The sequence below is a fragment of the Scyliorhinus canicula genome, chromosome 5, assembly GCF_902713615.1.
Source record: "Scyliorhinus canicula chromosome 5, sScyCan1.1, whole genome shotgun sequence".
NCBI lineage: Eukaryota > Metazoa > Chordata > Chondrichthyes > Carcharhiniformes > Scyliorhinidae > Scyliorhinus > Scyliorhinus canicula.
Window position 1 is genome coordinate 200,785,248 of NC_052150.1, and position 27,372 is coordinate 200,812,619.

Genomic DNA, 27,372 nt, shown 5'->3' on the forward strand with positions numbered 1-27,372 from the left:
AAGATGATTCTGGAAAAGAGCGAAAGTAACAGGGTAGTTGTTATGGGAGACTTTAACTTTCCAAATATTGACTGGAAAAGATATAGTTCGAGTACATTAGATGGGTCATTCTTTGTACAATGTGTGCAGGAGGGTTTCCTGACACAATATGTTGACAGGCCAACAAGAGGCGAGGCCACATTGGATTTGGTTTTGGGTAATGAACCAGGCCAGGTGCTAGATCTGGAGGTAGGTGAGCACTTTGGAAACAGTGACCACAATTCGGTGACCTTTACGTTAGTGATGGAAAGGGATAAGTATACCCCGCAGGGCAAGAGTTATAGCTGGGGGAAGGGCAATTATGATGCCATTAGACATGACTTAGGATGTGTTGGTTGGAGAAGTAGGCTGCAAGGGTTGGGCACACTGGATATGTGGAGCTTGTTCAAGGAACAGCTATTGCATGTTCTTGATAAGTACGTACCAGTCAGGCAGGGAGGAAGGGGTCGAGCGAGGGAACCGTGGTTTACCAAAGAAGTGGAATCTCTTGTTAAGAGGAAGAAGGAGGCCTATGTGAAGATGAGGCGTGAAGTTTCAGTTGGGGCGCTTGATATTTACAAGGAAGCGAGGAAGGATCTAAAGAGAGAGCTGAGACGAGCAAGGAGGGGACATGAGAAGTCTTTGGCAGGTAGGATCAAGGAAAACCCAAAAGCTTTCTATAGGTATGTCAGGAATAAAAGAATGACTAGGGTAAGAGTAGGGCCAGTCAAGGACAGTGGTGGGAAGTTGTGTGTGGAGGCTGAGGAGATAAGCGAGATACTAAATGAATACTTTTCGTCAGTATTCACTCAAGAAAAAGATAATATTGTGGAGGAGAATGCTGAGACCCAGGCTATTAGAATAGATGGCATTGAGGTGCGTAGGGAAGAAGTGTTGGCAATTCTGGACAAGGTGAAAATAGATAAGTCCCCGGGGCCGGATGGGATTTATCCTAGGATTCTCTGGGAAGCCAGGGAAGAGATTGCTGAGCCTTTGGCTTTGATTTTTAGGTCATCATTGGCTACAGGAATAGTGCCAGAGGACTGGAGGATAGCAAATGTGGTCCCTTTGTTCAAGAAGGGGAGTAGAGATAACCCCGGTAACTATAGGCCGGTGAGCCTAACGTCTGTGGTGGGTAAAGTCTTGGAGAGGATTATAAAAGATACGATTTATAATCATCTAGATAGGAATAATATGATTAGGGACAGTCAGCATGGTTTTGTGAAGGGTAGGTCATGCCTCACAAACCTTATCGAGTTCTTTGAGAAGGTGACTGAACAGGTAGACGAGGGTAGAGCAGTTGATGTGGTGTATATGGATTTCAGTAAAGCGTTTGATAAGGTTCCCCACGGTCGTCTATTGCAGAAAATACGGAGGCTGGGGATTGAGGGTGATTTAGAGATGTGGATCAGAAATTGGCTAGTTGAAAGAAGACAGAGAGTGGTAGTTGATGGGAAATGTTCAGAATGGAGTTCAGTTACGAGTGGCGTACCACAAGGATCTGTTCTGGGGCCGTTGCTGTTTGTCATTTTTATAAATGACCTAGAGGAGGGCGCAGAAGGATGGGTGAGTAAATTTGCAGACGACACTAAAGTCGGTGGAGTTGTAGACAGTGCGGAAGGATGTTGCAGGTTACAGAGGGACATAGATAAGCTGCAGAGCTGGGCTGAGAGGTGGCAAATGGAGTTTAATGTGGAGAAGTGTGAGGTGATTCACTTTGGAAAGAATAACAGAAATGCGGAATATTTGGCTAATGGTAAAATTCTTGGTAGTGTGGATGAGCAGAGGGATCTCGGTGTCCATGTACATAGATCCCTGAAAGTTGCCACCCAGGTTGATAGGGTTGTGAAGAAGGCCTATGGTGTGTTGGCCTTTATTGGTAGAGGGATTGAGTTCCGGAGCCATGAGGTCATGTTGCAGTTGTACAAAACTCTAGTACGGCCGCATTTGGAGTATTGCGTACAGTTCTGGTCGCCTCATTATAGGAAGGACGTGGAAGCTTTGGAACGGGTGCAGAGGAGATTTACCAGGATGTTGCCTGGTATGGAGGGAAAATCTTATGAGGAAAGGCTGATGGACTTGAGGTTGTTTTCGTTAGAGAGAAGAAGGTTAAGAGGTGACTTAATAGAGGCATACAAAATGATCAGAGGGTTAGATAGGGTGGACAGCGAGAGCCTTCTCCCGCGGATGGAGGTGGCTAGCACGAGGGGACATAGCCTTAAATTGAGGGGTAATAGATATAGGACAGAGGTCAGAGGTGGGTTTTTTACGCAAAGAGTGGTGAGGCCGTGGAATGTCCTACCTGCAACAGTAGTGAACTCGCCAACATTGAGGGCATTTAAAAGTTTATTGGATAAGCATATGGATGATAATGGCATAGTGTAGGTTAGATGGCCTTTAGATTTTTTCCATGTCGGTGCAACATCGAGGGCCGAAGGGCCTGTACTGCACTGTATCGTTCTATGTTCTATGTTCTATAACCATAACCCGAAAAGAAAAAAAAGAACAAAAACCCCCCCCAAGCACCCAAAGAAAAAGGGTAAGAGGGGTAAATAACTAAGGGAAATTGGAAACGGGAAAAAACACCCCATAGGAAGCCAACGACCCACAATAGAGATTTCAACAGTACAAATATACAGAAACACCCAACAACTCGAAACCTTCAAAATATTCAGAAAAGTCAACCGTTCGAGAAAAAACACCCCAAACAATCCACGAAACTGTTACCCAGTTCCGACCTGGCCTGAAAAAGAAAAGGGCCACTTGCTCAATCAAGAGTCCCCCGGCGGCTACGACCGGCGGTGCTCCCAGGTTTTAGTTCGTGTCCAACTTTTCCTCTTGTACAAAGGTCCAGGCCTCCTCTGGGGACTCGAAATAATGATGTTGGTCCTTGTAGGTGACCCACAAGCGCGCCGGTTGCAGCATTCCAAATTTGATCTTTTTCGCGTGTAGCACCGCCTTTGTCCGGTTGTACCGGGCCCGCCGCTTTGCCACCTCCGCACTCCAGTCCTGGTACACCCTTACTGTCGAGTTCTGCCACTTGCTGCTTTTCTCCCTTTTTGCCCACCTCAGGACTTTCTCTCGATCACTTAGCCGCTGGAACCGCACCAGCACCGCCCTCGGGGGCTCGTTTGCCCTAGGCCTCCTGGCCATGACCCGGTATGCCTCTTCCAATTCCAGGGGCGCCGGACCGGCCCCTTCCCCCATCAGGGAGCTCAACATCTTCGCCACATATCCCGGGAGATCCGACCCCTCCAGGCCTTCTTCCAGGCCCAGGATCCTCAAATTTTTCCTCCTCATCAGAGTGTCCAGCTCCTCGAAGCGGCTCTGCCACTTCATGTGGAGTGCCTCGTGCACCTCCACCTTTGCCCCGATGACTGTGGCCTCCTCCTCCCTCGCGGTCATCTCCTGCTGCAGATCTTTAATCGACGCCTCTTGGATCGCCTGGGCTCCCACCAACCTGGTGGCCGTCGCGTTCATGGACTCTAAGAGCTCCACTTTCATCTCCGTGAAAAAACGGAGGAGAGCGGCCTGCTGCTCCTCCGCCCATTTCTTCCACTCCTCCGATGCACCGCCGGCCGCCATTTTGATTTTCTTCCCCCGCTTTTTTTGGGGAGCTGCTGCCGTTTTTCTTGCCGCTCCACTCCGGGTACCGACCATAAAATCGGTCTAGTTCTCCTCAGGGGACCTTCCCCCACCGGGATTCGTTTTTTCAGCGCCGTTGGGGCCCTCCAATTGGCCCAAAAACACCTTTGTTGCAGGAGCTTCCAAATGTGCGGCTTAGCTAGTCATAGCCGCAACCGGACATCTAAATCATTTATATGAATCACAAACCACAAGGGCCCCAACATGATCCCTGTGGGACCCCCACTGGGCTTAGGCTTCATCAGAAAGACACTCCTCGGTTATCACCCTGCGCTTCCTGCCATTCAGCCAATTCTGGATCCAATCTGCCAAATTTCCTTGGATCCCATGGACTCTTACCTTCACCGTCAGTCCCCCATGTGGGACCTTATCAAAAGTCTTGCTGAAGTCCAAGTAGACTACATCAAATCCACACACCTGGTCACCTCTTCGAAAAATTCAATCAAGTTGGTCAGACTTGACCTCCCGCTTAAGAAAACTATGCTGTCTATTGTTGATTAATCCCTGTCTCTCCAAATGCAGATTAATATCTCTCAGAATTGCAGATGGGTCGTGATAACTCAAAGAGATAAATCTAGATTGTTCGGAATTTGGCATTCCTCAAATTAGATTGGAAAATGTGGAAGTTATAACAAATTGGGACAAATTACAGATTTTCCAGCGGAAAATGAGTGACCTGAAAGAGTTATTGCAGTCACATAGAGCTATATGTGGGAACAAACTAGGAAGTATAAAATACTGGGGAGGCAGTGGTATTGTTGCTGGACCAGTAATTCAAAGACTGATTCGTGCTCTGGGATGCAGGTTCAAATCCTGCCATAGCAGATGGTGAAATTTGAATTCAATAAAAGAAAATCTGGAATTAAAAAGTTTCAATTGACCTTGAGGGAAGGAGATCTGTTGTCCTTATTTGATCATGTGACTCCCAACCAACAGCAAGGAGGTTGACTCTTAAATGCTGGCCAAGCCAGTATTAAAAAGATAGGACAAGTGAATTTTATTACCAAACTTAAAGGATACTGGCTAATACGATTATCCGAAGATGTTTTGGCTTTTGAAACATCAAATGGTCTGTATCAGTTTAACGTTATGCCATTTGGAATGAAGAATACACCAGTAACGTTCGAAAGACTAACCAACAAGGTTATTTCTGGACTAAAGAATTATGCAGTGAAAATAGACAATCTGGTGATGTTCAGTAAAACATGGAAGCAGTATTTGGAACATTTAAACAAATTGTTTGTTGATCACAGGAGGCTGGCTTTGTAGTAAACGTGGCTAAAAGTGTATCTGTGAAAGCCCAAGTCACTCTTAGGCCGTACGATTAGACATGGTCAGGTGCCATTTGACAATTTAAAAACTGTTAACCACCGCACCAGTTTTGACAATACCGAATTATGTCAAGCAATTTAAGGTGGCTATTGATGAGAGTGATGTGGGCATTGATACTGTAGTTACAAGAAGACAACCCAAGGAAAGACCCTGTTGGTTATTTTTCCAGAAAACAAATTTCATCAAAAGTAGTATTTGACCATCAAAGAACAAAGAAAAGTACAGCACATGAACAGGCCCTTCGGCCCTCCATGCCTGTACCAAACATGCTGCCCATCGAAACTAAAATCTTCTGCAGTTCCTGGGTCTTTATCCCTCTATTCCCATCTGATTCATGTATTTGTCAAGATGCCCCTTAAATGTCACTATCATCACTGCTTCCACCATCTCCTCCGGCAGTGAGTTCCAGGCACCCACTACCCTCTGTGTAAAAAAACTTGCCTCGTACATCGCCTCTATACCTCGCACCTTAAACCTATGCCCCTGAGTAATTGACGCCTCTACCCTAAGAAAAAGCCTCCGACTAGCCACTCTGTCTATGTCCCTCATAATTTTGTAGACCTTATCAGGTCGGCCCTCAACCTCCGTCATTCCAGTCAGAACAAACTGAGTTTATTCAACCGCTCCTCATAGTTAATGCACTCCATATCAGGCAACATCCTGGTAAATCTCTTCTGCACCCTCTCTAAAGCCACCGCATCCTTCTGGTAGTGTGGTGACCAGAATTGAACACTATACTCCAAGTGTGGCCTAACTAAGGTTCTATACAGCTGCAACATGACTTGCCAATTCTTATCCATCGAGAAGGAGACATTGTGCATTGTAACATTTTGACATTTCTGTTGCTAACAATTCAACAGACAATTATTTATACAGACCATAATGTATTAAAGTTTCTGGAAAAGTTTAAAGATTGAAATTCAAGACTGTTTAAATAGAGTTTATTTTACAAGATACTGCAAGGCCTGGATAGAGTGGATGTGGAGAGGATGTTTCCACTTGTAGGAAAAACTAGAACCAGAGGACACCATCTCAGACTAAAGAGGCTATCCTTTAAAATAGAGATGAGGATGAATTTCTTCAGCCAGAGGATGGCGAATCTGTGGAACTCTTTGCCGCAGAAGGCTTTGGAGGATAATTCATTGAGTGTCTTTAAGACAGAGATAGATAGGTTCTTGATTAATAAGGGGATCAGGGGTTATGGGGAAAAGGCAAGAGAATGGGGATGAGAAAATATCAGCCATGATTGAATGGTGGAGCAGACTCGGTGGGCCAAATGGCCTAATTCTGCTCCTATGTCTTATGGGCCAACTGTTAATTGTAGATTATTTTCTGTGATGTTAATGGGAATGGTCCTGTGTTAAGAATAAAGTTTGTTTTTATATAAAAGATTCTGGGTTGTCAGTGGAATTATATCTGCGAGTGAAGTATCCTTTCATACAGTTTACAAATTCGCTAAATTGTTGGGGTTTCTCATCCAGCTTCCATTTTTAAAAAAAAATAGTTTTATTCACCTTGTCCAGTTTCCTAACATACATTGGGTCTGGTTTGTACCGTAACATTATGCAAAAGCAATGAAAAAGGGGCGTGGATAACATGAATGGAATGAAAATATTTTTTAAAAGGGACACGGGGGTAATTACCGCAACACTTTATGACTTAGTAATTTAAAAACCATAGCATACTAGGATTATAGTATTACAACAGTTGAATGGAAGTCTGTTATGTTGTCTAAAATATGGGGCCAACGTGGGACATGCATGAATACAACACTAATTCTTCCTGATCACCTTGAGGCATTGCAAATAGTTTTATATGTAAAAGAAATCCCAGCAATAGTCGAGAGGGAATAAAACCACAATATTTTAAGTTGGTTTCTTTTTCTTCGTTGGGAATAAAATGCTTTGCAGTACAGTGCCAATTACAGAACTATTAAATATTCTGATGCACAGTTTGTATTACAGAAATGTATTGCAATGAACACCAAAACATTCTATTTTCAGCTTGCAGTAATACTGTAACAGGGCAAGTTCAAATCAGGATATATTTGCATCAGACTTGTGCGTGTTTTCATTGGAGAAAAGGACTGCTACTCCAGCATTGTAAAGAAATCACTTTTAAGAAAGTGTTCTCAACATTAATCTACTCAATTGGTTGACATTCAATATTTAATCAATCAGGAACGACAAGAATATGCTAGATATGTTGAATACCAGCACGGTAGCATTGTGGATAGCACAATCGCTTCACAGCTCCAGGGTCCCAGGTTCGATTCCGGCTTGGGTCAATGTCTGTGCGGAGTCTGCACATCCTCCCCGTGTGTGCGTGGGTTTCCTCCGGGTGCTCCGGTTTCCTCCCACAGTCCAAAGATGTGCAGGTTAGGTGGATTGGACATGATAAATTACCCTTAGTGTCCAAAATTGCCCTTAGGTGGGGTTACTGGGTTATGGGGATAGGGTGGAGTTGTTGACCTTGGGTAGGGTGCTCTTTCCAAGAGCTGGTGCAGACTCGATGGGCTGAATGGCCTCCTTCTGCACTGTAAATTCTATCTATGAATCAAGAGTTGTACAGCAAAGCCATATGACCAAAACAAGTAGCGTATAGCAGTCTAGATCAGGCAGGATAAATAGCATATACTAATAGCTTAAATATGTTGATGCACAGTTTGCATTACAGAAAAGTAAAGGAGGGAGGGAGCAGTTAAGAACTCAACAGTTCTTTGAAATGGCCTAGCAACCTACTCGAATTAGGGCAATTAAGATGGCAACAAAGGCCAGCCTCCCCAGCAATGCATTCCATTCCCTCATTAAAGAATTTTAAAAAGCGTGTTGAAACTTTATTTCTCGACGCATGTTTCTAATTGCTAGTATTTAATTTTTCATTTATTGTGTGCAAGATATGAAGCTTGCCACCGCCAATTAGACCTTTTACATGAACATAATTTTATTCTATTTCATATAGGTTCCATATCTGGACCAGCATTGGACCCAACATAGAAAAAGCAGCACAAGCTGGGATTTTATGCATTTTGGAAAAGGAGAATCATTATTTGAAAATTTGTTGTGGATTGGTTTCTACTGCTGCTTCGCATAGGGCTTTTCATGGTTATTGTTTGAAAAGTTTTGTAATTGTGAGGAATTTAGTCATCAAGCGTGGGCCCTGCACCAATCTTCATGGAACACCACTTTTTGCCTGTTTTGAGCAGCTCACGCTAACATTATTATTACAGCCCTACCATTTAGTTGGTTTTCCATTTTGCAGCCTATCACTGACTCCACATTCTCACCCCTATAGCGATGAATGTATTATATTTACTTATTTGGATAAGCAAAAAACTATATCCTCCACTAACCAAACAATTTCACTTTTACAAAAACTTTCTTTACAAGCCATTCAGTGCCCTCACCCCCAAGACCAGCAACGTCCTTCACCATTGAGAATTTCAACTCATAGAATGCCCACTGTACTCAAATCTTCCACCAATGCGTGTTTTGTCCCACCATACTTTGGATGTCGTATTTAACTGAATCAGTATGGCTCGGGCATCTTTTTCATAAGATAACTGCAAATCGCCTATCGCTAAATGCACATTAGCATCTGGTGAAACAGTGTGAAGGATAAATGAAAAGAAAATCAATAAAACATTTCTGAAACTGCCTTGTTTTCTCACAAGGATGATCCATGTAGCATTGGAAATTAAGATAATTGTTTTAAGATTAAGATAATTGTAATTAAGATAAGCTGTTTAGCCCACTGGGCTAAATCGCTGGCTTTGAAAGCAGACCAAGCAGGCCAGCAGCACGGTTCGATTCCCGTAACAGCCTCCCCGAACAGGCGCCGGAATGTGGCGACTAGGGGCTTTTCACAGTAACTTCATTTGAAGCCTACTCGTGACAATAAGCGATTTTCATTTCATTTCAAATTCTAAAGTGCTCTTCTCAAAGAGCAAGTCTGCAACCAATTTGAGGGGTCATAGCATCCTGTTTCGTTTCATATATGTCTGCATTGAACTGTTTGGATTCATTTCATGCCAGACTTGTTTAAACCCAAGATTTGATGTAGCTATACGACTGCAGGATTTCATCTGAGTTTGTCCCTTTGTTTAAATGATTTGGAACACCAGCAGGGGAAATTCCATGAACAACAGAATGTGTCAATGGCAAATACATACCCTGCAGCAATGATTAGTATTGTTTTTTTTTTAAGAAACCTTTCTCTCACAATTTTGTAAGTTGTATTATTTAAGCATAATGCCGGGAGCCCCAACTGCAGTGAGGACAACTGTATTCCAGTGCTTCAACCCTGCAGGAACAGCCCACGGAGAAGTACAATCTCCAGCAAATTGCAGTAGGTATTGACAGTTGCTGGTTAGATCACCACTGCCCCCAACTGCTCTCGTGCATAAGTTGCAAACAATTAGCTGTGCTTTTTGTAACCTCGTAAACCATTTTTCTCAATCTAATTTTTTGTTATATCACTGATATTTTGCCACTCACTTTTGTAATACTCCCTTATTTCAAACGAATGAATTTGCTCCATCAAGTTGATGGTGTGTGTCTATCTTTAGCTGGGTTGATTGCATTGGAATATATGAAGTTATAAAGGATCGGCTGAAGATGCTGAATATAGAAAGTTCATAGGGGGTAGTGAAAAAAAGGGCAGTAAATAACATTTTGCAGAGATACATGAAAGGGAATCTAAAGGTCTTTTACAGACATATACATTTTTAAAGGGTGCAGGAGGAGTAGGGTCCATTAGAGACCAACAAGGAGATTTACAGATGGCGGCAGAGGGCATGACTGAGCTCATAAATGAATACGTTGCATTTCTCTTCACCAAGGAAGATTGTGTTCAGAGTCATTGTGAGGTAGTTGAGACATTGGATCTGTTAAAAATTGATGAAGAGGAGTTCTTAGAATTGCAGGCTGCACTTAAAATGTATTAGTCACCAGGAACGGATGAGATGCATCTAATGTTACTGAGCGAATTATGGATGGAAATTGCGGTGGTACTGTCCACAATATTCCAAAATCCTACAGGGATAGTGCCAGAGTACTGGAGAACTGCAAATATTACATCCTTGTTCAGCAAAAGGGTTCAAAGACAAACCAAACAATTTCAGAACATCATGCTGGTGGGACAGTTTTACTAAACAATAGTCCAGGCCAAAATTAAAAGTTACTTGGACAAGTATGGATTAATTAAGAAAAGCCAATATATGGATTTATTGTGGGAAAATTGTGTTTGACTAATTTGATTATTATCAATGTTAATGACCTCGACTTGAGTGTACAGGACTCAATTTGAAAATTTGCAGAATACACAAAGGTTGGAATTATTGTGAACTGTGATGACAATTGCAAATCTTCAAAAGTACATGAAGAGGCCAGTGAAATAGAAATCAGTGTGAAGTGATGCATTTTGGTAGGAGGAAAGGCAATATAAAAGGATTCAATTCTCGAGGCAGTGCAGAAGCAGATGGATATGGGGGTATATGTGCACAAATTGTTATAGTGACAGGGTAGATTGAGAAAACAGTTTATAAAGCCCCTGTGCCTTATTAACAGAGGCCGAGTACACAAGGAAAGAAGTGATGGCAAATCACCCGTCTAAAACACTGGGTCAACTTCAACTGCAATATGTGTTCAATTCTGGGCACAATACTTTAGGATGGATGTGAAGGTGCAGAAAAGATTTACAAGATTCTTGAAATTACAGGATCAGAGATTTCAGTTATATGGATAGAAAGGAGAAGTTGGGGCTGCTCATAGAGAACATTAAGAGGAGATTATGATAGAGAAGCACGGTGGAACAGTGGTTAGCACTGCTGCCTTATAGAGCCAGGGACACTGGTTTGATTCCAACCTTGGGTCACTGTCTGTGTGGAGTTTGCACATTCTCCCCGTGTCTGCGGGGGTTTCCTCCGGGTGCTCTGGTTTCCTCCTACAGCCCAAAGATATGCAGGTTAGGTGGATTGGCCATGATCGATGTGTGAGGGTAGGGGGATAGGGCAGAGGAGTGGGCCTAAGTAGAGTGCTCCTTTGGAGGACAGGTGTATACTCAATGGGCCAAATGGCCTCACTTTGCAACGTAAGGATTCTATAGGTGTTCAAATTCAGGCAGACGGGGAGAACTGTTTCTAATGGTCAAAGCGGTGAGAACCAGAAGAAACAGATTTAAAGTGATTGGCTAAAGAACCAGCAGTGACAAAATAACTTTTTTTTTCTTTACACAATGAATTGTTAGGATCTGGAATGCACTGGCTGAGTGCTATGGTAGCAGAAAATTCAATCGTGATTTTCTGGAGGAAACTGAGTAATTATTGGAAGAGAAAGAATTATAGGCAAAAGGCAGGGGAATGGCCCTCATTCTATGCTATAACCATATAGTTATTCTATGATTGGTATAAGATTTCCCCTTGTTCCATTCACACTCATCCCTTCATTTAGTTACATACAAAAAACGATCTTCCCTTTCAAGCTTTACCTTCACTTTTTGCTTTCTTCTAGCTTTGAAGTCTTAAGGGATGGCAATTGTTCCACCAATTGTTTCCATCTCAAATTGATTAGGAAAAATTTGTAAAGATGCATTTTAATTATTTGGTCAATGCTGATCGACCAGCACATGAAATATAGGCCTGCAAATGTGTATTATACAGCCACGTATACCAAGTTACAGTAATGGTAGGCAAAGATTTTGACTCAAAATCAGAGGAAATGCAATTGAGTGCCAGAATGATGTGTTGCTAAACAAAATCTGTTTCTCAACCCCGTCCCTCTCCCAGACGAGAGTCTGAGATTAAGCTAGTCTTTTCACAACCTTTAATCCTATGATGAGCTTCCGACCTCATATTTGTGCATCACTAAGACCACTTGCTTCCAGCTCTGAAACATCGCCCGATTTCACCGCTGCAGCCAGTTAGCGACATGGAGCAGTCAGTATTAGAACTGCCAGATGTAGGGGACTCAAAGGTGACAGGGAAAGGGAGCATAGAAGGTATAAAGTAGGTTTAAAAATAAATAGGGCAATTCTGCACACCAATCCAGAAGAAAGTATAATTTTCCAGGACAGAACAAAGGGGGAAATGCAAAATAAATAAAAAGGAATAATTTCAGATGGGATAATTGAAGTGGAAATTTACCTTGTAAATTGCTTGGAATTAGCAACAGAAATCAAAAAGCCAACTGACAGAACAAACCTTTAAATAAATAAAAAAATAAATTAAAAAATTGTTTAAAAATAGACTTGAAGTCTCCTTCATTCTGGATAGTAAGGATTGCAGCAACACATTGCCATTGGCAAATATAGCTGCTTGAATAGTACATGGATCAACATCTAAACAAGTCGCTCAATTATCAACTAGAGTGGGCCCACCTCTCCAGATGGGAAGACGACATTGCATCAATCCTTGCCAATTATTTTTATTTTAGATATTTATATATAAATAAACACCAAAAGTTAAACATTCAAAGTACATCTCTGAAATACATTTATTGCCCAATGTAAACACAGATGATTTAATATATTGCCAGTAAGAAAAACTTACAAAAAAGCCCAGAATTTGCCATGTCCTAATTGAACTGCCATGTGATGCCACACTAAAATGAATAAATGTGCAGAGTGGCTAAACCTTACATGATGGAGTTACAAATGGCAACTGCATTTAGCTATGAACTGATTTTAACGCTGAATCTAAAACAATCCAAAGCAGGTTAATTTAGTGATAATTTAAAACAAAATCAGGCCACAGTCATGTTTAATAGAGTGTTTATACTGCATAATTTGAAAAAAGGTGCAATGGTGTCACCAAGACATGAAAACAGAACAGTCAAAGTTACACGTGTCTTACTCTCATGCAGCTACTAGTAAAAATGTTTAAACAGCCTTTGGAATGATTCTATATTTAAATTATTTTCCGTTTTCTGCAATACCACAAAACATTTACTGGTATGTGTTTTGTACCAGACACTCAGCAAGGTACAGACCCATCACAATCACAATGCCTTTTATAAATGGATTGACATGCAGTTACATAATTCTGTCTAAGGTGACAAGGACTGTAAGTAAGCAAACAGGCAGCAATAGCTAATAACCATCCAAAACCTAACAGCTGCTGAGAAAAACTAAGTGCTTCATTTTATTTTATACAATTCAATTGCAAGACAGACAACTGCACAAATATTCAGTGAACACTGGCGCAGAAAGCAAAATTCACTGTCATTTTTCTGTTCATACCTACTGGTACATAAAGGTAGTATTTGGCAATTTTACATGCGTGTGGACTCATTTGGGTTAGGAAAAAAAAGAAATGTGCAAATTACAAAACCAGAACTAAATGTTCATTCCATCTCTAAGGTCCAGCTCATTAGAAATCCCATTTCCCTGCTTTAATACATGATCAACATTCAATATTCTTATTAATAAAAGTAGCATACGTAAGAAAAATATAAAAAAGCAGAGTTGGGAAATATTAACAGTTATTTTTTTTAAAGCAGGTTTACTACCTGCTGTGTCAACCCTGTCCCGAAGTACTGATCACATGACCACTGATGTAAAAGAAGTTAAAAAACACACAAAAAGGTATCTGGTTAAAATTAACACAGATCGACCTGGTTCGGCTAACTGATTATACTGGGCGGGTGGGGGGCGGGTGGGATTGGGGGAGGGGGGGGGGGGGGGGGCAGGAGGGGGGAGGGGGGGAAACTAAGCTTTGTAGATTAAAATGCTGGTGCAAATGGGAAGCAAGATTCACAGAAATGTGGCTCCGAAATAAAACCAGCACAGTCTGTGAAAAGGAAGCTATCTCTTGTTTCTTAATATGGCTGTGGTGGAGGAGAGAACTCTCATCTTTTCCGACGGCAGGTTCGTTTGTGCTCAGCATGCCAGTGCTCTTGCTGACATTTGATGGAGCAGTACGAGGTGTTCCAGCAGCAGTGGTACATTGCTTCTTCCTCGCAGTTGTAGCACTAGAGAGAGAAGGCAAGAGGATTACTTACACTACATGAAGGATTTACAGAAGCACTTTCAGCAGAAAGGACACAGATACAGGCAGAGCAAGTGGCTAAACCCTCCCTTCTAGCATATTACCTGGTGGGTAGATTGTCAAAGGATAAAAACTGCAATCCTCAACCATCTTGTTTCATTAAAGTTCTCAAAAAAAAATGGATTTTATATTTATAGTGCCCACATTCCAGTAGGCTATGACAACATAGGGCATCTGAATGAATATTCACTAGACTTTTTTTTCTATTTAAAAAAAATAAATTTAGAGTACCCAATTCATTTTTTCCAATTAAGGGGCAATTTAGCATGGCCAATCCACCTATCATGCACATCTTTTGAGATGTGGGGGCGAAACTCGCGCAAACACGGGGAGAATGTGCAAAGTCCACACGGACAGTGACCCAGAGCTGGGATCGAATCTGGGACCTCAGCGTCGTGAGGCAACAGAACTAACCTACTGCGCCACCGTACTGCCAGAATATTCACTAGACTTGAACAATGAGATATAGGGTTGTTTAGCACAGGACTAAATCGCTGGCTTTGAAAGCAGGCCAAGCAGGCCAGCAGCACGGTTCGATTCCCGTAACAGCTTCCCCGAACAGGCGCCGGAATGTGGCGACTAGGGGCTTTTCACAGTAACTTCATTTGAAGCCTACTCGTGACAATAAGCGATTTTCATTTCATAACGGCAGTTGTAAACTTTACATCTGGAGGGTAGATAAAGGTTGTTGAAAATGGCATTTTGAAGATGTGACATGGCAGTCCACCACCACTAGAGGGCGCTGACGTACATCAGTCTCTTGAAGATGAACATTGAGAAAATATGGATACGTTTTAAACACAGCTTCTTAAATTAAGCACATTTCTTGAGTCAGCCATTTTTTTTTTTAAGTTGATGAACCTGACCTCCATTGCAGCTACAATGGAGTCATTGCAAAACTAAAAGTGGTTGACTTTGTTTGAAATTTTTGATTAGAAATGCTGGTTCTGTATTTAGCTCGTTATCCTTAATCCTAAAACAAAATTCCGACAAAATAATCATTTCCCCTGAATAAAGGTCAAGGATTTTTTTTATCAGATGAGCTTTTCAAAGTAGAATACAACTGCTGGTTCTGTGGGTTGTTTCTGAAACACAAGTCTTTCTTTAATGAAGACATGTCTTTGAAGACAGGCACTTTACCTGAATGCTCGTAGCATTTGTAACAAAGTAGACGAACTAATGGCACAGATCATCGTGAATGATTATGATGTGGTAGGCATCACAGAGACATGGCTGCAGGGGGTTCAGGACTGGCAGTTAAACATCCAAGGATATACAACCTATCGAAAAGACAGGGAGGTGGGCCGAGGGGGTGGGGTTGCCTTGTTAGTTAAGAACAAAATTAAATCTATGGCACTAAACGACATAGGGTCGGATGATGTGGAGTCTGTGTGGGTAGAATTGAGGAACCACAAAGGCAAAAAAACCATAATGGGAGTTATGTACAGACCTCCTAACAGTGGTCAGGACCAGGGGCGCAACATGTACCGGGAAATAGAAAAGGCATGTCAGAAAGGCAAGGTCACGGTGATCATGGGGGAACTTCAATATGCAGGTTGATTGGGTAAATAACGTAGCCAGTGGATCCAAAGAAAAGGAATTCATGGAATGCTTACAAGATGGCTTTTTGGAACAGCTTGTCATGGATCCCACAAGGGAGCAGGCTATTCTGGACCTAGTGCTATGTAATGAACCAGACTTTATAAAAGATCTTAAAGTAAGGGAACACTTAGGAAGCAGTGATCATGATATGGTTGAGTTCAGTCTGCAGTTTGAAAGAGAGAAGGCAAAATTGGATGTAATGGTGTTACAGTTAAATAAAGGTAATTACGAGGGCATGAGAGAGGAACTGGCGAAAATCGACTGGAAGCAGACCCTAGTGGGGAAGACAGCAGAGCAAAAATGGCAGGAGTTTGTATGCATAATTGAGGACACTGTACAGAGGTTTATCCCCAAGAAAAGAAAGATTATCCGGGGAGGGATTAGACAGCCATGGCTGACAAAGGAGGTCAGGAAATGTATCAAAGAAAAAGAGAGATCCTATAAAGTGGCCAAAAGCACTGGGAAATCAGAAGATTGGGAAGGCTACAAAAACAAATAGAGGTTAACAAAGAGACAAATAAGGAAGGAGAGGATCAAATATGAAGGCAGGCTAGCCAGTAATATAAGAAATGATAGTAAAAGTTTCTTTCAATACATAAGAAACAAACGACAGGCCAAAGTAGACATTGGGCCAATTCAAACTGATTCCGAAAGGCTAGTGATCGGAGACGAGGAAATGGCTGGAGAACTTAATAAGTACTTTGCGTCTGTCTTCACAGTGGAAGACATGAGTAATATCCCAAAAATTATAGAGGGTCAGGGGGCTGAGTTGAGTATGGTTGCCATTACAAAAGAGATGGTGCTAAAAAAGCTAAAAGGTCTTAAAATTGACAAATCTCCTGGCCCCGATGGGCTACATCCTAGAGTTCTGAGGGAGGTGGCTGAAGAAATAGCGGAAGCGTTGGTTGAGATCTTTCAAAAATCACTGGAGTCAGGGAAAGTCCCGAACGATTGGAAGATCGCTGTTGTAACCCCCTTGTTCAAGAAAGGATCAAGACAAAAGATGGAAAATTATAGGCCAATTAGCCTAACCTCGGTTGTTGGTAAAATTCTAGAATCGATCGTTAAGGATGAGATTTCTAAATTCTTGGAAGAGCAGGGTCGGATTAGAACAAGTCAACATGGATTTAGTAAGGGGAGGTCGTGCCTGACGAACCTGTTAGAATTCTTTGAGGAGGTGACAAGTAGGTTAGACCAGGGATCCCAGTGGATGTGGTCTATCTGGATTTCCAAAAGGCCTTTGATAAGGTGCCACACAGGAGGCTGCTGAGTAAGGTGAGGACCCATGGTGTTCGAGGTGAGCTACTGGCATGGGTTGAGGATTGGTTGTCTGACAGAAGGCAGAGAGTTGGGATAAAAGGTTATTTTTCGGAATGGCAGCCGGTGACCAGCGGTGTCCCACAGGGTTCAGTGTTGGGGCCGCAGCTGTTCACCATATATATTAATGATCTGGATGAAGGGACTGGGGGCATTCTAGCGAAGTTTGCCGATGATACAAAGTTAGGTGGTCAGGCAGGTAGTGCTGAGGAAGTGGGGAGGCTGCAGAAGGATCTAGACAGTTTGGGAGAGTGGTGCAGGAAATGGCTGATGCAATTCAACGTGAGAAAATGTGAGGTCTTGCACTTTGGAAAAAGAATCCAAGCATAGACTACTTTCTAAACGGTGAGAAAATTCATAATGCCAAAGTACAAAGGGATCTGGGAGTGCTAGTCGAGGATTCCCTAAAGGTAAACATGCAGGTTGAATCTGTGATTAAGAAAGCGAATGCAATGTTGTCATTTATCTCAAGAGGGTTAGAATATAAAAGCAGCGATGTGCTACTGAGCCTTTCTAAGGCTCTGGTTAGGCCCCATTTGGAGTACTGTGTCCAGTTTTGGGCCCCACATCTCAGGAAGGACATACTGGCACTGGAGCGTGTCCAGCAGAGATTCACACGGATGATCCCTGGAATGGCGGGTCTAACATATGATGAACGGCTGAGGATCCTGGGATTGTATTCATTGGAGTTTAGAAGGTTAAGGGGAGATCTAATAGAAACTTACAAGATAATACATGGCTTAGAAAGGGTGGACGCAAAGAAACTGTTTCCGTTAGGCGAGGAGACGAGGACCCGTGGGCACAGCCTTAGAATTAGAGGGGGTAAATTCAGAAACGAAATGCGGAGACATTTCTTCAGCCAGAGAGTGGTGGGCCTGTGGAATTCATTGCCGCGGAGTGCAGTGGAGGCCGGGACGCTAAATGGCTTCAAGGCAGAGATAGATAAATTCTTGATGTCGCGAGGAATTAAGGGCTACGGGGAGAATGCTGGTAGGTGGAGTTGAAATGCCCATCAGCCATGATTGAATGGCGGAGTGGACTCGATGGGCCGAATGGCCTTACTTCCACTCCTATGTCTTATGGTCTTCATAGAGCACCATTAGTGTACTCAGGACATCCCAACACTTAAAAAAAAGATATTGAATTGGCTGTGAAGTGTAGTTACTGTTTTTCGTTGGTAACAATGGCAATTTACACAGAAAGTCCGAGAAAAAGAAATGAGATGAACGATCAGTTAATTTATTTTGCTGATGGTGGTTGAAGATGAAAAATGAAATGAAAATTGCTTATTGTCACGAGTAGGCTTCAATGAAGTTACTGTGAAAAGCCCCTAGTCGCCACATTCCGGCGCCTGTCCGGGGAGGCTGGTACGGGACTGCTCTTCAAGTAGTCCCTTGGGATCTTTTGGATCCAATGGACAGTCTAAATTTAACTTCTCATCTGAAATGCAGGATTTTCCAGCCTCCCAGCCGTGTGTTTCTTGGTGGTGGCACGCTACATCCAGTTAACTGGCGGCGGGATTTTCTATGCCTGCTGTTGTTGATGGGAATTCTCATCGAATCCACCCCACGCTGCTGGGAAACCGGCGGGAGGTGGTGCGTTGTCCAGAGAATCCAGCCGCCAGTGATCGGCAGAGAATTTTGGCCAGTATCTCCAACAATGCAATTCTACTTCAAAAAGAAAGTTGCAAAATATCGCAAAAAAGTTTTTTTTCGATTAATATAAAATTGTGTTTTTCGCAAAATCAACTTGATATTTTGAATCTGACGCTAGATAAATTACTCCATTTTGGATGGCTGATTTAACTGAAACTACTGCCGGTGGTGATTGAATTTACATCAGTTCTGGACTTCCGGTGTGCAGCATGACGTGAGTGAGCACACAGTGGCAGCTCCTGCCCAAGGTTACAGAAAAGAGCTCTTTTTTGGGCGGCACGGGTTGGAATTTCGATGAAAAGCCGTTGGTGAATGTTCAAGGAGTACTTTCCCCCAGGAATAGTATGTTTCTGGGTTATCTGACCCTCAGAAACAGTGCAAGATTGGGCGGAAGCAGCAGCAAACAAGAGCCTCTACAAGCAGGCAGGCGGGGGAAGGGCCAGCTCAGATTTCTCAAGCTGACTTGAGGGCCTTTATGAAAGCTGAATTCTAGCAGCAGTCGACACTGTCCCGACGAATCCCAGTGGGGGAAGGTGTCTAGAGGAGCATTCCCCATAATTTATGGTACTCACCCGGAGTGGGGCAAAGGAAAAAGCAGCAGCAGCTCCCCAAGAAAAGCAGGGGAAGAAAGACAAAATGGCAGCCGGCGGAACACCCGAGGACTGGTGGAAGTGGGCGCAGGAGCAGCAGGCCTCTCTTCTGCGCTGTTTTGCGGAGCTGAAGGCTGAGTTGCTGGGCTCCCTGAATGCAACTACAAACAAGCTGCTTGGGACCCAGGCGGCACAGGAGGTGTCGATTCGGGAGTTGCAGCAGCAGGCCGCTGAGAGGGAGGAGGAGGCCGTGGTCCTCGTGGGGAAAGTGGAGTTGCACGAGGCACTTCACAAAAAGTGGCAAGACCGCTTGGAGGAGCTGGACGTTCGCACGAGGCGAAAGAATTTGAGGATCCTGGGCCTGGCGGAGGGGTCGGATCTCCCGCCGTATGTGACCACGATGTTGAGCTCGTTGATGGGAGCGGGGTCCTTCCATTTGCCCCTGGAGCTTGAGGGAGCTCATCGAGTGATGGCCAGGAGGCCTAAGGCAAATGAACCCCCGCGGGCGGTGCTGGTGCGGTTCCATCGGTTTAGTGACCGGGAGTGTGTGCTGCGCTGGGCCAAGAAAGAGAGGAGCAGCAAGTGGGAGAATTCGGTGGTGCGAATCTACCAGGACTGGGGTGCGGAGGTGGCAAAGCGGCGGGCCGGGTTTAACCGGACGAAGGCGGTGCTGCATGCCAAGCAGGTCAGATTTGGAATGCTGCAGCCTGCGCGTCTGTGGGTGACATATAAGGACCGGCACCACTACTTCGAGTCCCCGGAGGAGGCGTGGGCCTTTGTACAGGCGGAGAAGCTGGACTCAAACTAGGGTCTGGGGACACACTATGGCCGTTGCTGTTTTCGCTGTTGCTGTTCTTCAATTTTGACAGGTGTTATTTTTATGCTGGTTTTCTTTTTGCTCTGTTTCCGGGTGGGTTTGTCTGTTGGGTAAGGGTGTGGGGTATGTGGGGAACGTTGGGGGTATGTGCTTTATATGTTCTCTTCTGTACGGGGCTGGGGGTTGGGGTGAAACTGGATTTTGAGGAGCTGTGTCAGAAGGGTGGGGTGTGGCAGTGTGAAAGCGCGGGCTTTCCTCTGGTTTCCCGCGCTGCGGGGCAGGGGGGGGCGGAGCTGGAGGTGGGGGCGTGGCCTTCACTGGTTTTCTTTCCCCCGCTGAAGCGGTGTCAAGGAGGTGTGGCAAGAGGGGGATGACCCCATGCCGGGAGGAGGTGGGTTTTGGTGGGAGCTGCCGGGTCAGCAGAAGTCAGCTGACTCACGGAAGTACCATGGAGGGTGCGTCGCGGCTAGGAGGGGTCCTAACCTGGGGGGGTGGGGGGGATACCGGGTTGCTGCTGGAATGGCCAGCAAGGAGCTGGTGTGGGCCGGGGGGTAGAGGAGAGGCGTTACCGCCATGGGGAACGGGTCAGGCGGGGCGAGCTGGCCTGGGGCGAGCAGTCGATAAGCTATGGCTAGCCGGCAGGGGAGAGGGGCAGGTTGCCCTCTGATCCGGCTGATTACCTGGAACGTGAGGGGACTGAATGGGCCGGTTAAGAGAACTAGGGTATTTTCTCATCTGAAGGGGCTGAAGGCGGACGTGGCTATGCTCCAGGAGACCCACTTGAAGGTGGCGGACCAGGTTCGTCTGAGGAAGGGGTGGGTGGGGCAGGTTTTTCACTCAGGATTGGATGCGAAGAACCGGGGGGGTGGCGATTCTGGTGGGGAAGAGGGTGGCGTTCGAGGCGGCTGAGGTGGTGTCGGACAAGGAGGGCAGATATATTATGGTGAAGGGTAGGCTGCAAGGAGAGAAGGTGGTGCTGGTAAATGTATATGCCCCGAATTGGGATGATGCCGGCTTCATGAGGCGCTTGTTGGGCCGCATTCCGGACCTGGAGGCGGGGGGCCTGATCATGGGGGGAGACTTTAACACAGTGCTGGATCCCACACTGGACCGGTCCAGTTCAAGGACGGGTAGGAGACCGGCGGCGGCCAAAGTGCTGAGGGGGTTTATGAACCAGATGGGAGGGGTGGATCCCTGGAGGTTTGGGAGGCCGAGAGCGTGGGAGTATTCCTTTTTCTCCCATGTCCATAGGGTTTATTCCCGAATAGATTTTTTCGTCCTGAGCAGGGGATTGATCCCGAAGGTGCAGGATGCCGAGTATTCGGCCATAGCGATTTCAGACCATGCTCCGCACTGGGTTGATCTGGAGATGGGGGAGGCGCGGGACCAGCGCCCACTCTGGCGCCTGGATGTGGGGATGCTGGCTGATGAGGACGTGTGTAGGAGGGTCCGGGGAAGTATTGAGGGGTATCTGGATACCAACGACACGGGGGAGGTCCGGGTGGGGATGGTCTGGGAGGCTCTGAAAGCAGTGATCCGGGGGGAGCTGATCTCCATCCGGGCCCTTAGGGAAAGGAGGGAGAGGAAGGAGAGGGAGAGACTGGTGAGGGAGCTCCTGGATGTGGACAGGAGATACGCGGAGGCACCGGAGGAGGGGTTGCTGGTGGAACGGCGTAGTTTGCAGGCCAAATTTGACTTGTTGACCACCAGAAAGGCAGAGACATAGTGGAGGAGGTCGCAGGGCGCGGTATATGAGTATGGGGAGAAGGCGAGCAGGATGTTGGCGCATCAGCTCCGCAGGCGAGATGCGGCTAGGGAAATTGGTGGAGTGACGGATAGGGGTGGGAATGTAGTGCAGAAGGGGACAGAAGTAAATGGGGTCTTTAGGGACTTCTACGAGGAACTGTACCGGTCAGAACCTCCGATGGGGAGAGGGGGGATGGAGAGCTTCATGAACAGGCTATGTTTCCCAAGGGTTCAAGAGGAGCTGGTAGAGGGGCTGAGGGCGCCGATAGAGTTGGAGGAGCTAGTCAGGGGGATTGGACAAATGCAGTCAGGTAAGGCGCCGGGGCCGGACGGGTTCCCGGTGGAATTTTATAAAAAGTATGCGGATCTGGTGGGCCCCGTGTTAGTGCGAGCCTTCAATGAGGCATGGGAGGGGGGGGCTTTGTCCCCGACGATGTCGCGGGCACTGATCTCTCTGATCCTGAAGCGGGATAAGGACCCCTTGCAGTGTGAATCATACAGGCCTATCTCGCTCCTCAATGTTGACGCTAAGTTGCTGGCGAAGATCCTGGCCACCAGGATAGAGGACTGTGTGCCAGGGGTGATACACGAGGATCAGACAGGATTTGTCAAGGGACGGCAGCTCAACACGAATGTGCGGAGACTGCTAAATGTTATTATGATGCCGGCAGTGGAGGGGGAGGCGGAGATAGTGGTGGCGCTGGATGCGGAGAAAGCGTTTGATAGAGTTGAGTGGGGTAACCTGTGGGAGGTGCTGGAGCGGTTCGGATTCGGGGAGGGATTCATCAAATGGGTGAGGCTGCTCTACGCGGCTCCGATGGCAAGTGTAGTTACCAATGGAAGGAGATCAGAGTACTTTAGGCTCTACCGTGGGACCAGGCAGGGGTGCCCCCTGTCCCCCTTGCTCTTTGCACTGGCGATTGAACCTTTGGCTATGGCGTTGAGGGAGTCAGGGAGATGGAGGGGTCTGGTGTGGGGTGGGGAGGAACATCGTGTATCACTGTATGCGGACGACCTGCTGTTGTATGTGGCGGATCCAGAAGGGGGAATGCCGGGGGTGATGGAGCTGTTAGCGGAATTTGGGGGCTTCTCGGGCTATAAGTTAAATTTAGGCAAGAGTGAGGTATTTGTAGTACACCCGGGTGATCAGGAGGAGGGAATTGGGAGACTCCCATTTAAGAGGGCAGTGAAGAGTTTCAGATACCTGGGGGTGCAGGTGGCCAGGAGTTGGGGGACTCTCCATAAGCTTAATTTTACCAGGCTGGTGGAGCAGATGGAGGAGGAATTTATAAGGTGGGACATGGTACCGCTATCGTTGGCGGGTAGAGTGCAGTCCGTCAAAATGACGGTTCTCCCGAGGTTCTTGTTCCTTTTTCAGTGTTTGCCCATCTTTATCCCTAGGGCCTTTTTTAGAAGGGTGACTAGTAGCATCATGAGCTTTGTTTGGGCGCATGGGACCCCGAGGGTGAAGAGGGTCTTCTTGGAGCGGGGTAGAGATGGGGGGGGGCTGGCGTTACCCAAGCTCTCGGGGTATTATTGGGCGGCCAAGGTGTCGATGGTGCGCAAGTGGATAATGGAGGGGGAGGGGGCAGCATGGAAACGGATGGAGAGGGCGTCCTGTGGAGATACAAGCCTGGGGGCCCTGGTAACGGCGCCGTGGCCGCTCCCTCCTACGAGGTATACCACGAGTCCGGTGGTGGCGGCTACCCTCAAGATTTGGGGGCAGTGGAGGCGACATAGGGGAGAAGTGGGGGGCTCGATGGAGGCTCCGTTAAGGGGGAACCATAGGTTCGTCCCGGGGAACATTGATGGGGGATTTCAGGGTTGGCACAGAGCGGGCATCAGACAGCTGAGGGACCTGTTTATTGATGGGAGGTTTGCGAGCCTGGGGGAGTTGGAGGAGAAATTTGGGCTCCCCCGGGGAACATGTTCAGGTATCTGCAGGTAAAGGCATTTGCTCGGCGGCAGGTGGAGGGATTCCCTTCGCTTCCCGCAAGGGGGGTGAGCGACAGGGTGCTTTCGGGGGTCTGGGTCGGAGAGGGGAAGATATCTGATATCTACAAGGTTATGCAGGAGGCGGAGGAGGCGTCAGTAGAGGAGCTGAAAGCTAAGTGGGAGGGGGAACTGGGGGAACAGATCGAAGACGGGACATGGGCTGATGCCCTGGAGAGGGTTAATTCTTCCTCCTCGTGTGCACGGCTTAGCCTCATCCAATTCAAGGTGCTGCACCGGGCCCACATGACTGGGACGAGGATGAGTAGGTTCTTTGGGGGTGAAGACAGGTGTGTCAGGTGTTCGGGGAGTCCAGCGAACCATGCCCATATGTTCTGGGCATGCCCGGCACTGGAGGAGTTCTGGAAGGGGGTGGCGAGGACGGTGTCGAGGGTGGTGGGATCCAGGGTCAAGCCAGGCTGGGAACTCGCGATTTTTGGGGTTGGGGTGGAGCCAGGAGTGCAGGAGGCGAAAGAGGCCGGTGTGCTGGCCTTTGCGTCCCTAGTAGCCCGGCGAAGGATCTTGCTACAATGGAAGGATGCGAGGCCCCCAAGCGTGGAGACCTGGATCAATGACATGGCGGGTTTCATTAAGCTAGAGAAGGTCAAATTCGCCCTGAGAGGGTCGGTACAAGGGTTCTTTAGGCGGTGGCAACCTTTTCTCGACTTTCTGGCTCAACGATAGGGTACGGGGACAGTAGCAGCAGCAACCCGGGGGGGGCGGACAATGACTATGTTTGTTTATTTAATTTTAATTTATTTTTAAGTTCTTTTGTTGTTCATTGGGGTTGGGGGGGATGTGATACATACGGTCTGGGGGTATTACAGTTATTATGGGTTATTTTGTTGCATTTCATTGTTTGTCGTTATGTTTTATATTTTCTGTAAAAAATTCCAATAAAAATTATATTTAAAATAAAAAGAATTTACATCAGTTCTGCAGAGCGAGGAGGGGCATGTTTTTCGGAGGTTTGACAGTTACCAGATTCAAATCTCAAGGAGTTGGAATAAAGTTGGGTTTGATTTCCAAGTACATTTCATGAAACAAAAAGAGAATGCTCTTGAAGTGATCCTTTACAGCAAAATTTACAAAGAAACCTTGTATTAACTTCAAACTAACTCCAAAAAAGCACTTGGTTTCACAAAATAACAAATACTGGAAATATTTTAAAATTTGAACCCTCTCTTGTCCATTTTCTGCGGAACAGCAGGCAACCATTTAGTTCTATTTTGTATTCTGAGTTTTATTAGCGGAGAGATTCTTGGAAACCACCATGCCACATCGCCCAGAGGAGCCCCACAGGAAGATTGGCACGGAATGATGTTGCATGTTTCAGCAGTGTGACTTTGGAGGACTAAAAAAGTTCATCCAGAATTGCCATTCCATCTTCTACAAAATGAAGTGTTGAATTCATATTGCAGAATTGAGAAGGGCCCTGCTTGTTTCCTCAATTCCAAATCTAATCCCACAGAAATAACAAGCTGTTCTGCATTTGGACTGATCCAACACTCTCCCTCCCCCCCCCCCCCCCCTCCTCCCCCCTCCTCCCCCCCCCCCCCCCCCTCCCCCTCCCCCCCCAAAAAGGTTTGCGATTCAGCTCTATTTAAACAATTAACTCTTCTTAGAAACACCTGAAGAAGTCCAAAAAGTTAACTCTGTTTCACTCTCTACAGAAGCGTCCAGGCCTACTGAGTATTTCCTACATTTTGTTTTTATTTCAGAAATAAATATTGCCACTAGCTCTTTAACCATCAAAGAGAAGTGTTCTTCGTAATCCTGTACAATCCAATAATCATAGTAACACGAGGAGGCCTTTTCTTCTGCCTTTTGAAGAGGTGAGCGATATTAATGGCACTGCTATCGTCTGTTACTACAACCTCTTCCCAATATTATTGTGGAGCAGATGGAAACTTTACTAAAACGGTGCTCGATACAACCAATGGCATGGCAAACGGGTCTGAAGTCGGTGTTTGTCACCAATATATCTCACATGGGTTCAAGTCTGACTGAGCTAAGGAATTTCAAGACCTTGAAAAATGTCCTGGGGGAAAAATTTCCCACAAGAGAATAAGAATGTTAATTTGCCAATGATCATTGGAAGGAGAATGCGTGCATCAAAATGGGATGGTGCCATTATCTGTGCAAGGTTACTGGGATGAGTGATTCATAAAACAAAGAACAAAGAAAATTACAGCACAGGAACAGGCCCTTCGGCCCTCCCAGCCTGCGCCGATCCTGATCATTTATCTAAACCTGTCCCCTATTTTCCAAGGTCTACTTCCCTCTGTTCCCCGCCCGTTCATATATCTGTCCAGATGCATCTTAAATTATGCTATCGTGCCTGCCTCTACCACCTCCGCTGGCAAAGTGTTCCAGGCACCCACCACCCTCTGCGTAAAAAGCTTTCCACGTACATCTCCCTTAAACTTTCCCCCTCTCACCTTGAAATCATGACCCCTTGTAATTGACACCCCCAATCTTGTAAAAAGCTTGTTGCTATCCACCCTGTCCATACCTCTCATAATTTTGTAGACCTCAATCAGGGCCCCCCTCAGCCTCCGTCTTTCCAATTAAAACAATCCTAATCTACTCAACCTTTCTTCATAGCTAGCACCCTCCATACCAGGCAACATCCTGGTGAACCTCCTCTGCACCCTCTCTAAAGCATCCACATCCTTCTGGTAATGTGGCGACCAGAACTGCATGCAGTATTCCAAATGTGGCCGAACCAAAGTCCTATACAACTGTAACATGACCTGTCGACTCTTGTATTCAATACCCCGTCCGATGAAGGCAAGCATGCTGTATGCATTCTTGACCGCTCTATCAACCTGCGTTGCCACCTTCAGGGTACAATGGATCTGAACTCCCAGATCTCTCTGTACATCAATTTTCCCCAGGACTCTTCCATTGACGCATAGCCGCTCTTGAATTAGATCTTCCAAAATGCATCACCTTGCATTTGCCGGGATTGAACTCCATCTGCCATTTCTCTGCCCAACTCTCCAATCTATCTATATTTTGCTGTATTCTCTGACAGTCCTCCTCGCTATCTGCAACTCCACCAATCTTAGTATCATCTGCAAACTTGCTAATCAGACCACCTATACCTTCCTCCAGATCATTTATGTATATCACAAACAACAGTGGTCCGAGCACGGATCCCTGTGGACCACCACTAGTCACCTTTCTCCATTTTGAGACACTCCCTTCCACCACTACTCTCTGTCTCCTGTTGCCCAGCCAGTTCTTTATCCATCTAGCTAGTACACTCTGAACCCCATACGACTTCACTTTTTCCATCAACCTGCCATGGGAAACTTTGTCAAACGCCTTACTGAAGTCCATGTATATGACATCTACAGCCCTTCCCTCATCAATTAACTTTGTCACTTCCTCAAAGAATTCTATTAGGTTTGTAAGACATGACCTTCCCTGCACAGAACCATGCTGCCTATCACTGATAAGTCTATTTTCTTCCAAATGTGAATAGATCCTATCCCTCAGTATCTTCTCCAACAATTTGCCTACCACTGACGTCAAGCTCACAGGTCTATAATTCCCTGGATTATCCCTACTACCCCTCTTAAACAAAGGGACAACATTAGCAATTTT

The 27,372-nt window shown here is 45.7% G+C and overlaps 1 protein-coding gene across 7 annotated transcripts in view; it reads right to left on the bottom strand.

Moving 5' to 3' along the window:
* Positions 1-13,675: 13,675 nt before the first annotated feature.
* zmynd11 (zinc finger, MYND-type containing 11) overlaps positions 13,676-27,372 on the bottom strand; it is a 254,526-nt gene continuing 240,829 nt past the window's right edge. For all 7 annotated transcript variants that reach the window (XM_038798349.1, XM_038798347.1, XM_038798350.1 and 4 more), the window contains one exon: positions 13,676-13,961. In XM_038798349.1, the coding sequence (XP_038654277.1) occupies positions 13,839-13,961 (123 nt within the window). In that variant the 3' untranslated portion in view covers positions 13,676-13,838. The remainder of the gene's footprint in view (positions 13,962-27,372) is intronic.